Raw genomic sequence first — 12762 nt, forward strand, 5'->3', positions numbered from 1 at the left:
CATATGCCATAAGAGAAATAGGAATTTGGGTAAAGGCAATGTGGTAGCACAGGTGCACAATCCTTTATCTGAAATGCTCAGGACCAGCTGGTTTTCAGAATTCAGAATTTTTCAAATTTCAGAATAAGTGACAGTTTGATGGTGAAATTGTTAAAAAGGTCTTACTGGAGAAACAGACTCACTGAGTAAAATGGGTCTTGAGACAGAATTTGAGGCCTGCCCGTGCTGGGCCACGCCCACCCCCCCCCACATCGCATCAGAGTGACACGCGTTGAGTGGACTTGGGTTAACTGTTTGCACGCCAAACAACCTTGTTAACGAGAAAAAACTTCACAAAAACCTACGGACTTTTGGATAAAGGGCTGTCTACCTGTACAGTTAACCAAGGTGGCAGTCGTGTAATAGTTAGAGTTGACCTTGGTTTAGGACAGCAGGATGTAGGATGGGTTTGAAAAGAGTTAAGGTATTGTAGGGGAAAGTATTAACTTGTGCGGGTGGTCAGCAGGCCCTCTAACAGTAAACAGAATGTGAGACAACGTATACAAGACAAAATATTGAGCGCTTGTGATAAAATAGTCACGGTTACTATATTTTCCAACATATTGGAAAAAAAAGATGGTCAATAGTCGCTTGGATGAAGAATTCATCGAATGCTTTTGAGACAACTTCTGACAGCAGCGTGTTTTGGAACTGACCAGAGAACAGTTTACATTAGATTTGGTATTGTGCAATATGACAGGATTAACTAACGACCTCAAAATTAAGTCAAGATAGCAGCAGCCACAATATGATTGAGTTATACTTCAAGTTTTGAAGGGAAAAGATTAGAATTAAGACTAGCATTTTAAACTCAAATAAGGACAACAATGTGTACATGAAAGCAGAGTTAGCTGAAGTAAACTAACATTCTAAGCTGGGGGAGAGATCAATAGAAAAACAGTGGCAGAAATTTAAATGATATTTCAGAATACACAAAATAAGAATATTCCTAATATAAAGAAAAATTCTAAGGGGAGGACCCACCACCCATGATACTTTAACTAAATAAATTAGTGTATCAAATTTAAGGAAAACTATAAATGTGCAAAGGTGAGCGACAACCTACATGATTGATCAGCAGATAAAGAATAATTGAAAAATGATGAAAGAGCTAATCAGGACAAAGCAATTAGAAGCTAGCTTGGAATGTAAAATAGGTAGTTAGAATTTTACAGCTTTTAAAAAGGAAATGTGTAAGTGATTGTTGGTCCTCGAGAGAATGAGAATGGGGACTTGGCAGATGAAATGAACGGTATAGAGGATACAAAAAATATTTCAGCAATAGCTATAAATCAGAAAGTGGAAGGAGTGGAACTTGGCAAAACGACAATCACAAGGCAAGGGATACTAAAAAACAAACTGTTGGAACTGTGGACTCCAGGTATTTTTCATATTGTGGTCTTAAAGGAGGTTGCTAATGAGTAGATGTGTTGGTGTTAACTCTACTTTATTCAGGAAATTCTTTGGAGTAGAAAGTAGTAAGTATCCCCTCTATTTAAGCAGAAAGGGAGGCAGAAAGTAGGAAATTACAGGCCAGTCAACTTGAGGCTTGTTGTAGGCAAGATGTTAGAATTGATCAAAAGGAGATTATAGCTGTGCACTTTGAAAAATTCAAGATAATTTGGAAGAGTCAGTACTTTTTCAGCAAATGGAAATCAGGTTTCACTAATTTATTGGAATTATTTGCTGTGGATAATGCGCCGTTGGTAAAAGGGGGTCTGTGGACATAATATACGTGGATTTCCAGAAGGTATTTCATAATGTTTCACATATTGTAGAAAATAAAATTAGGGTAACCAATTATCAGAGACAGGTGATCGCCTGAAAACAGAGAGTATGTCAGAACTGCCTTTGTTTGTTGGTAGAATATGATCAGCAGTGTCCTGCAGGGACTTCAACATTTTACAATTTACTTCAATGACTTAGTCAAGATGAACAAAGGCCTGGTAGCTAAATCCACAGGCAACAATAGGTAGGAAAGTATGTTGTGATGCAGATGAAAATATTGCAGTCAAATATAGATGGGTTCAGTGAGTGGGCAAAAATCTGACAGCTGAAGCACAGTTAGGAAAAATGTGAAGTTGTTCACTTTGACAGGAAGAATGCAAAAAGCATAGTATTACCTAAATGGAGAACAACTGCACAATTCAAAGATGCAGAGGGACTTGATGTTCGGGTGCATGATTCACAATATGTTAGCATACAGGTACAGCACATAATCAAAGCAACTAATGGTATGCTATCCTTTATTACAAGAGGAATTGTACATAAGAGTTCTGATGAAAAGTCATATTGAACTTGAAACATTATCCTCCTCAGAAGCTATCAGACTTCCAGCGTTTCTCTCGCATTTTCTATTTTATTTATGATTTCCAGAGGTGACTCAGAGGAGGTTTTCTATATTGATACATAAAATGAGCAGATTGTCTTGAGGACAAATTGGACAGATTGAGCTTGTTTCCACTGGAGTTTAAATGAATCAAGGGTGACTTGATTGAAATGCTTAAGACTCTGAAATGTCTTGACTAGTGGAAAGGATGATTCTTCTTGTGGGTCAGTCTACAAATACGGAGCACTGTTCTAAAATTTGGAAAGGATATTCAGAACAGAGCTGAGGAGATTTTTCACCCCCCCTTGGAGAGTTGGGCAACTTAGGAACTATGCTCCAGTGGTGGGAAGTAGGGTAATTGAATATTTCACGTATGTTGAGCAAGTGGAGAAGCTGGTGGTACTTATTTCGAGCAGAGAAGGTTAAGATAAGATTGGTTAGGGGTCATTAAACTCAAAGGATTTTGGTATTATAAATAAAAGAGCAACTGCTTTCAGCTGCAGGAATGTCAGTTAAAAAGAGGACACAAACTAAGGTTAATTGGAAAAATTGCCAAGATATAAATGTTATTTTGCAGAGCTAATTGATATAATCTGGAACATTGCTTGCTACGGTGTTGAAAACAGAATAAATAATAATTTGCAAAATGAAATTGGCTAAGTATTGGAAGAAAAGAAAGATGCAGGGGTATGTATAAAGAGCAGGGGCATGGAAAGAATTGGACATCTCTTTCAACGAGTGACAGGCTGTATGGATATTTGTGTTGTACGGTTACATGATTCCAGCTCAGAAAACAACTTAGATTTGCCATTGTGGTAAGAAATCTACATAGTACATCTTTCATTTCTAAGTTAGGGCTGCCTTTTGTTTGATGCAATTTGAAAACCACAAGTGCAAACATTGGAAAATAAAATGAGAAAAGTATCCACAACTTTTTCTGAGACAGTATGGAGAGAAGGAATTTCAATTATCTTAACACTGATGATTGCAAGTATGAAGCATTTATTTTTAAGCATCAAAATGATAAAGGTCACATTAGTTTATATTCTAATATTATAAACGAGCTCTATGCGAACTCAAAAGATAGAATATATCATTATGAAACAAAAATATTATATGGCAAAATATTAACTCTTACTTTAAAAATAACAGAAAAATAGATTTTGTTTATTTTTACAATGCAATTTATCACCTCTGTATGGTTCAGCTTCAATTATTCCCTCAGAGGAACTGCCATAGTTGCTGGAAATGATTCTGGTTTCTTTGAGGGTAGGACCACCAGTCATCATGTGTTTCATGTCCTGAGGTAAATGAGAAAAGAAAGGGTAATCTAAACGGAGTTCCCAGATGAGAGCACATTTAGGCATTTGTATACTTCTGAGTTTTGAAGATGTGATGCCCCTTATAACAGTGACGACAGCTGATACATTCGAAGCAGCTATATTCTACGGCAATGTCACAAGGACATTTATGACATCACACATCACCAGAGTTCTCTGAAACGATAATTTCAAATAATTTAAAAAACATTTGTGCATTCATTCGCATAGGTTGATTTTATTATCATGGAGAAAATATATCAAAATGGATAATTCCTCTTGTTACTGCTGGCATCAGCTGCAACTGAAAATACTTTATGTGAATAATACAAAACTTAGGCAATGATTTCAAGTCCTCTTCTAATTTAAGCAGTAGTCCGGCTCACTGGTAATACTCTGGCATCTTTGGCAGAAAGGTCATGAGCCCAGGTCTTATTTCAGGGACTTGAGTATACAACCTAAAGTTGACATTTTAGTGTGGTGCTGATTGTGTGCGGCACCATGAGAGATGCTGTCTTTCAGATGAAATGCTAAACAGAGGGCTGTTTAAGGGGATGTAAAAGTTACTATTTGTAGTCTATTGCATTACTTAATTAAGCAGGATAACTTGTAGGTACTACAGTCAACAACTGTACAAACACCAAAATTCCCAACGCAGATTTTTTTTCCATTCATCTCATTGATTTTGTCTATATGGCAATAACACTACAAAACTTTATCATTGGAACATTCTGAGAACATAACATAAATTCTTGATTCATTCCATTAAAATAATTGGCATTATCAGCCATTCCTAAATATTTTCTAATCAACCTTTTCAAAGATGTTACTACCATACCTCTGAAGTCATTTGGACTTGAACCTGGGTCTCGTGGCTCAGAGATAGGGACTCTACCACTGTGCCACAAGAGGCTCAAACTGTTAGAGATGTTTTCTAATCAACATGTTCAGAGATGTAAAAACAATGACTGCAAATGCTGGAAACCAGATTCTGGATTAGCGGTGCTGGAAGAGCACAGCAGCTCAGGCAGCATCCGAGGAGCTTCGAAATCGACGTTTCGGGCACAAGCCCTTCAGCAGGAATAAAGGCAGAGAGCCTGGAGCGTGGAGAGAGATAAGCTAGAGGAGGGTGGGGGTGGGGAGAAAGTAGCATAGAGTACAATGGGTGAGTGGGGGAGGGGATGAAGGTGATAGGTCAGGGAGGAGAGGGTTGAGTGGATAGGTGGAAAAGGAGATAGGCAGGTAGGACAAGTCCGGACAAGTCATGGGGACAGTGCTGAGCTGGAAGTTTAGAATTAGGGTGAGGTGGGGAAGGGGAAATGAGGAAACTGTTGAAGTCCACATCGATGCCCTGGGGTTGAAGTGTTCCAAGGTGGAAGATGAGGCGTTCTTCCTCCAGGCGTCTGGTGGTGAAAGAGCGGCAGTGAAGGAGGCCCAGGACCACCATGTCCTCGGCAGAGTGGGAAGGGGAGTTGAAATGTTGGGCCACAGGGCGATGTGGTTGATTGGTGCAGGTGTCCTGGAGATGTTCCCTAAAGCGCTCTGCTAGGAGGCGCCCAGTCTCCCCAACGTAGAGGAGACCGCATCGGGAGCAACGGATACAATAAATGATATTAGTGGATGTGTAGGTAAAACTTTGATGGATGTGGAAGGCTCCTTTAGGGCCTTGGATAGAGGTGAGGGAGGAGGTGTGGGCGCAGGTTTTACAGTTCCTGCGGTGGCAGGGGAAAGTGCCAGGATGGGAGGGTGGGTTGTAGGGGGGCGTGGACCTGACCAGGTAGTCACGGAGGGAATGGTCTTTGCGGAAGGCGGAAAGGGGTGGGGAGGGAAATAAATCCCTGGTGGTGGGGTCTTACTATCAGGCCTCTGGAGCAAGTGGGATTGTGAGCCAGGCCTCCTGCTGAGAGGTCGGGACACTGGAGCTCTTCCATTTCTGTAATGTCACTTTACTCAAAGCTTGTTAAGCACCTTTTAGCTAGACAAAAAGTTGTCACAGCGTCAAGTTTTACTTCTAAGTGAACTGTCCTGTGAACAGCCTTAGAATGTTTTACCACATAAATACAAGTTGTTGCTGTAGCTGTCAATGATAAGTACTTCGATTATTGAATGGAATGTAAAAACCAATTAATAAAAAACATATGTTATTTTAACAAGTTTCTAACCAGCATTAGGAAAGCACCGAGGTGTCATCCGATTACTATTTTTCAAATACAGAAATATGTAACTAGTTAAATGGCCAAAATCAATTTGAAAATACTGTTTCCAATTGAAAGAAAACGAACTATGGATGCTAAAAATCAGAAAGAAAAACTGGATTCCTGGAAAAATCAGCAGCTTTGGCAGCAGCTGTGGACAGAAAGTAGAGTTAGTGTTTTGGGTCCAGTAACTCTTCTTCAGAACTGTTTACAACTGGTTATTTAATGTTAGGAACATCTGGATGAAGAATTTGTATTTCAGTCCTGGGGCCTCTGCAGCTACTATGGATGAATTATAAAATAAAATTCATTGTTTCTGGTCAGCAAACTTTGCAGTGAACAGCCACAGAGCTAAAACACTATCTCTGTTTTTCTCTCTCTCCAGATGTTGCATAACTTTGAGTATTTACAATATTTTTAAATTGCATTTCAGAATTCAAACAGCTTTAGTATTTTCATTGTATGTGGATAAATGGCACATAGATATAGAATTGCATTGTGGCTAGTGTACTTTTGGACGAATCTCTGTTATACTAAAATATCGAGCATTCTGGACAGTCCACCTCACAAAGTCATGCAAGAAATGATGTGGATGAGATGAACATGGGAAAGTAATTGGGCTAACTGTGAAGTGATTGAGAGTGAGTGAGTAGATGCACTAGTTTGTTCAGGAACTTGGGAATGACCCTCAAACAGAACTTCATTGTGTTCAAACTTCTCCAGTGTCTCACTTTCCCCCACCTCTATCAACTTCTCTGATCTTCGTCAGTTCCTTCAACTCTGGATTCTTTGACACCATCTGGGCCACAACTCTTTAGTACTATGTTTAGAACTTTGAGAGTTCTGCCATGCTCTATTTTCCCACTGAGTTAATTGGGATCCAAAGTTGCATTTTCATAACAGACAATAGAAAAGACAACAGAATCAATTTGGATGCCATGTTTTTCCATTAGTGAAAATTAGGTGTAGAGACTGGTGTGTTTGCTGCTTTCTTCCTGCCTAAGCAGACAAGAACATGTTTTCACACATTATACTTCATAGGCCAAATTTTTTGAACAATCATTTAATCAATCTTTATCCCTTTGTATACTCTTGGTCTACTTCACAACCTACGTCCTTACCAACCAGCATGTCATCACCAAATTTAGCAACCATACATTCAGTCCATTCATGTAAGTCAATGGCATTAATTGTAAATAACTGAGGGCCGAATAATGAGCCCTGTGGCACCCTACTCGTCACACTGACGACCCAAAATCCACCCTCTGCATCTCATCAGTTGAATAATAATCCTCTACTCATGCTAACATGCTACCCCTATACCATGATTTAAATAGTAAATTATAATGTGGCACTTTGTCGACTTAAATGCCCCTTTGTCAGTGATAACAAGCACGTGGAAAATATCAGATTCATTTGGTTCAATGTTCATCCCATTATCTAGATTTGCAGCTGTAGGATGGTCAATTTGGTGATATCTGGTGACAACCGGCTCATATGGCATTCAACACCATTACTCTGTATACTTTAAAGGAAGAAAAGGAAGTCAGTAGCACACAAATGTGAAAATATTTATCCACTTAGCTATTCACCACAGTACCTGCAACTCTAGGATTAATGAATTCTGTGTCGCCACAATTAGTCTTACATGATAAAAATAAAGATGATGGTTTAGAACACAATATAGATCATGGAACCTTACCATTGGATTTTGTGAAGAGAAATCCTATAACCATCAGACATTTTCTGCAGAATGTCGAATTGAGAGAAAAGGACTTACATTCAGGTTTATCTTCAGAACAGTAAATGGAATTTAATATTCTAGGTATGCAACTTTTCCACAGGACAGGCAGGGAGGGACGTGTGGGTGGGTAGCTTTGTTAGTAGGAGAAAAGTTTGATAGCCAGAAATTATCTTGGATTGATGATGTAGAATTCACATTATAGAATCCCTACAGTGTAGAAGTAGGCCATTTGGCTCTGAGTCCACACTAATCCTGTAAAGAGTACCCCACCCAGATTCACAGCAAAGATATATCACAGTGAGGGAGATGGATTCGACGAAGGGGATAAACTGACCATGGTTAACTAAGTAAGTTAAGGATAGCATCAAAATAAAAAAAATGAAAAAGATTAATGGTAAGTCAAAAGATTGGAAAAGTTTTAAAACGCAACAAAAGATGATCAAAAAATAATAGGGGGAGAAAATAGATGATGAGAGCATACTAGCAACTAATATAACAATGGACAGCAGGAGCTTCTTTAAATGCACACAAAGGGAAAGAAAACCAAACTTAGCCCCTTACAGAATTATGTTGGTGAAATAACAGTGAACAGAAAATTGTAGAGGAGTTGAATAATACATTCTGCATCAGAATATGTGATAGAAGGCATTACTAGTATGTGAAGAGTGCTAAATATTTAAGGGGCCATGTGGTTGGGACAAAGAACAGGAAATAAAGACAATAATTCATAGGTTCATAGAATCCCTACAGTGTGGAAACAGGCCCTTTGGCTCTACAAGTCCACACCGACCCTCCGAAGAGGATTCTACCCAAACCCATTCTTCTACATTTACCTCCAGCCTATACATCCCTGAACACTACGGACAATTTAGCATAGCCAATTCACCTAACTTGCACATCTTTGGATTATGGGAGGAAACCGGAGCACCAGGAGGAAACCCATGCAGACAGTCGCCTGAGGCTGGAATCGAACACTGGTCCCTGGTGCTGTGAGAACGCAGTGCTAACCACTGGGCCACCATGCCACCCTTTTCACAGAGAAAAGTAATAGGTAAACCGAAGAAGCAAAAGGCCAATAAGTGCTTGATAGATTATATCCTTGGATTTTAAAGATAGTGGCCACAGAGGTAGTGGATGCACAGACAGTATATCTTTCAAGAGTTGTTAAATTCAATGACAGTCCCAGATGACTGGAACACTGCCAGTATTACACCCCTATTCAAAATAAGAGAGAGATAAAAATCAGGAGCTGTGGTCATGTTAGCTTAACATCTATCAGTGAGAACATATTAGTTTATTACAAGAAGGTAATACAGAATTTAGAAATACAGAACATAATCAAGCAATGTCAAATAACTTCATGAAGGGGTATTCATGCCTGACAAAGTTATTATAACTCTTTGAGAAGATAACAAGCAGGATAGACATAGGGAAAGCAGAACATGTAAAATATTTAGATTTCCAAAAAGTAGTTAATAGGTATAGCACATGAGGCTACTTAATAAAGACAATAGGCCATGGTGTTGGGGCTAGTATATTAACAAGGACAGAGGATTGAATAACTAACTATTAAAAAACAGGAAGTGGGTAAAAAGCATTTTCAGGGAGGAAGTGAGGACTGCAGATGCTGGAGTCAAAGAGCGTGGTACTGGAAGAGCACAGCTGGTCAGGCCACTCTCCTGCTGCCGGAGCGTCTGTGCTTTTCCAGCTCCACACTCCTCTACTTTGATCTCCAGCATATGCAGTCCTCACACTTTCTCCCAGCTTTTTAAATAAAGTGAGCCAATCCCAGACACACTGGAACTTACGGTTGTTTCCATGCTACAAAACAACGATTCAACCACTCTGTTAATGATCCTAACAATTAACAAGGAGTTGCAGTTGTAAGGAGTATCCTATTGAATGGAGTTTTAAAATGGATAGGCCAGATTAACAGCTAAAATCAGAATTATCCTCCAAATCTGAGGAGGTTAGCAATGCACATGTTTGTGCGTAAATAAATACAAAATACTTTCGCTGCTGGAAATCCAAAGCAACCAAAAAGAAGAAGAAATTCAGCCTATCTGGCAGCATCTGTGAAAAGATAAAATTAATTTTTCAAGTGCAGTATGACTCTTTATCTGAATTGAAAGATTTGGCAATGTTATTCAATACATTTGAGAAGCAGGGTTGAGGGCATGGGGGGTGTCACCAAGACAGTACATAGGTTGTTACTGTTGGTGGAGAAAGACCCCCCCATGTAAAATATGTGTAAAGTGTGAATGGGAAAAAATGGGCCATTTCTACTGACAGCAAAATGAACGTGACATTAAAAAAACAAGACAAAACAAAACGGAGAACAAACTTCATACGGTCAGGCTTTGACACTGTGGAATTCAATACTGTATCCTAGACACTATATGCGCATAAAGTGGAGGTTTTCCTTTACATTTGAGAGACTGAACACAAACTGGGTGACCACTTTGCAGAATACCTAGCTCAGTCTACAGGAATGACCCTGACCTCCCAGTTGCTTACCATTTCAATAAATCATCTTACTTTCATGCGAACATCTTTTCCATGCCTGCTGCAACATTCCAGCATGCAATTTACTAGAGGATCAATGCCTGATTTCCTGCTTCGGTACAATACAGTCTCTGGGATTCAAAGCTGAATGTCATAACTTCAGATCTTTGATTCCATGATATCTGTTCTCCATTTTACTTATACTCTCTCCCTCCACAGCTGTGTCTTGTTTACTTTGCTCTCAGGAGAGAAGATTCATTATCTCCCTTTCATACGTTAATTTACACCTATTTCACATCTCTTTTACGACCATTAACAACCCCTTTGTGTTTTGCACTGGACACCAACCGTCTTTGCACCACCACTTTGTCCCTGTCAAAAGTATTTTAAAAAGCCATTTCCAACCGCTTTGAGCTCTGAAGAACATTGATACTGCACTCAAGATGCTACCTCTGTTTCTCACTCCAGGGATGATACCAGACCTGACTTACTCCAGCATTTTCTGTGTGGATGTTTATATGTATTCATGTGAAAGATCTATACATAACATACCTAAGCTATACATCTTCAACTTCCCAAATATTGATTGGAAGCTCTTTAGATCAAGTAGATTGGATGGGGGGGTGTTTGTGCAGTGTGTCCAGGAAGCTTTTCTAACGCAGTATGTAGATTGTCCAACCAGAGGGGAGGCCATATTGGATTTGGTACTCGGTAATGAACCGGGACAAGTGGTGGGCTTGTTAGTGGGTGAACATTTTGGTGATGGTGACCACAATTCTGTGACTTTCACCTTGGTTATGGAGAGAGATAGGTGCGCACAACAAGGTAGATTTTATAATTGGGGGAAGGGAAATTACGATGCTGTAAGGCAGGATTTGAGGAGCATACGTTGGGAGCATAGGCTGTCAGGGAAGGATGTGGAGGAAATGTGGAACTTTTTCAAAGAGCAGATACGACGTGTCCATGATATGTATGTACCTATCAGGCAGGAAAGAAATGGTCGTGTGAGGGAGCCTTGGTTGACGAGAGAGGTTGAATGTCTGGTAAAGAGGAAGAAGGAGGCTTACATAAGGTTGAGGAAACAGGATTCAGACAGAGCAGTGGAGGGATACAGGATAGCCAGAAGGAACCTGAAGAAAGGGATTAGGAGAGCTAAGAGAGGGCATGAAAAATCGTTGGCGGATAGGATCAAGGATAACCCCAAGGCATTTTATGCGTATGTGAGAAACCTGAGAATGACGAGAACGAGGGTAGGTCCGATCAAGGACAGTAGTGGGAGACTGTGTATTGAGTTGGAAGAGATAGGAGAGGTCTTGAACAAGTACTTCTCTTCAGTATTTACGAACGAGAGGGACCGTATTGTAGAAGAGGAGAGTGTGAAATGGACTGGTAAGCTAGAAGAGATACCTGTTAGGAAGGAAGATGTGTTGGACATTTTGAACAACTTGAGGATAGACAAGTCCCCCGGGCCTGACGGGATATATCCTAGGATTATGTGGGAAGCAAGAGAGGAAATTGCAGTACCGTTGGCAATGATCTTCTCGTCTTCACTGGCAACGGGGGTGGTACCAGGGGACTGGAGAGTAGCGAATGTTGTGCCCCTGTTCAAAAAAGGGAATAGGGATAACCCCGGGAATTACAGGCCTGTTAGTCTTACTTCTGTGGTAGGCAAAGTAATGGAAAGGGTACTGAGGGATAGGATTTATGAGTATCTGGAAAGACACTGCTTGATTAGGGACAGCCAGCACGGATTTGTGAAGGGTAGGTCTTGCCTTACAAGTCTTATTGAATTCTTCGAGGAGGTGACCAAGCATGTGGATGAGGGTTGAGCAGTGGATGTAGTGTACATGGATTTTAGTAAGGCATTTGTTAAGGTTCCCCATGGTAGGCTTATGCGGAAAGTCAGGAGGCATGGGATAGAGGGAAATTTGGCCAATTGGATAGAAAACTGGCTAACCGGTCGAAGGCAGAGAGTGGTGGTAGATGGTAAATATTCAGCCTGGAGCCCAGTTACAAGTGGAGTTCCGCAGGGATCAGTTCTGGGTCCTCTGCTGTTTGTAATTTTTATTAATGACTTGGATGAGGGAGTCGAAGGGTGGGTCAGTAAATTTGCAGATGATACGAAGATAGGTGGAGTTGTGGACAGTGAGGAGGGCTGTTGTCGGCTGCAGAGGGACTTAGATATGATGCAGAGCTGGGCTGAGGAGTGGCAGATGGAGTTCAACCCTGCCAAGTGAGAGGTTGTCCATTTTGGAAGAACAAATAAGAATGCGGAATACAGGGTTAATGGTAGGGTTCTTAGTCAGGTGGAGGAACAGAGGGATCTTGGGGTCTATGTACATAGATCTTTGAAGGTTGCCACTCAGGTGGATAGAGTTTGTAAGAAGGCCTATGGAGTATTATCGTTCATTAGCAGAGGGATTGAATTCAAGAGTCGTGAAGTGATGTTGCAGCTGTACAGGACTTTGGTTAGGCCACAGTTGGAGTACTGTGTGCAGTTCTGGTCGCCTCACTTTAGGAAAGATGTGGAAGCTTTGGAGAGGGTGCAGAGAAGATTTACCAGGATGTTGCCTGGAATGGAGAGGAAGTCGTACGAGGATAGGTTGAGAGTTCTCGGCCTTTTCTCGTTGG

The 12762-nt window shown here is 40.5% G+C and overlaps 1 protein-coding gene across 6 annotated transcripts in view; it reads right to left on the bottom strand.

Moving 5' to 3' along the window:
- Window positions 1-12762, bottom strand: part of arfip1 (ARF interacting protein 1) — a 214772-nt gene that overhangs the window by 56018 nt on the left and 145992 nt on the right. For all 6 annotated transcript variants that reach the window (XM_043699966.2, XM_043699996.2, XM_088000080.1 and 3 more), the window contains one exon: window positions 3561-3669. In XM_043699966.2, coding sequence (XP_043555901.1) covers window positions 3561-3669 — 109 coding nt within the window. The remainder of the gene's footprint in view (window positions 1-3560; window positions 3670-12762) is intronic.

This window comes from Chiloscyllium plagiosum, unplaced genomic scaffold (assembly GCF_037043375.1).
Source record: "Chiloscyllium plagiosum isolate Xiang-an unplaced genomic scaffold, Cpla_swu_hap1 HiC_scaffold_1, whole genome shotgun sequence".
NCBI lineage: Eukaryota > Metazoa > Chordata > Chondrichthyes > Orectolobiformes > Hemiscylliidae > Chiloscyllium > Chiloscyllium plagiosum.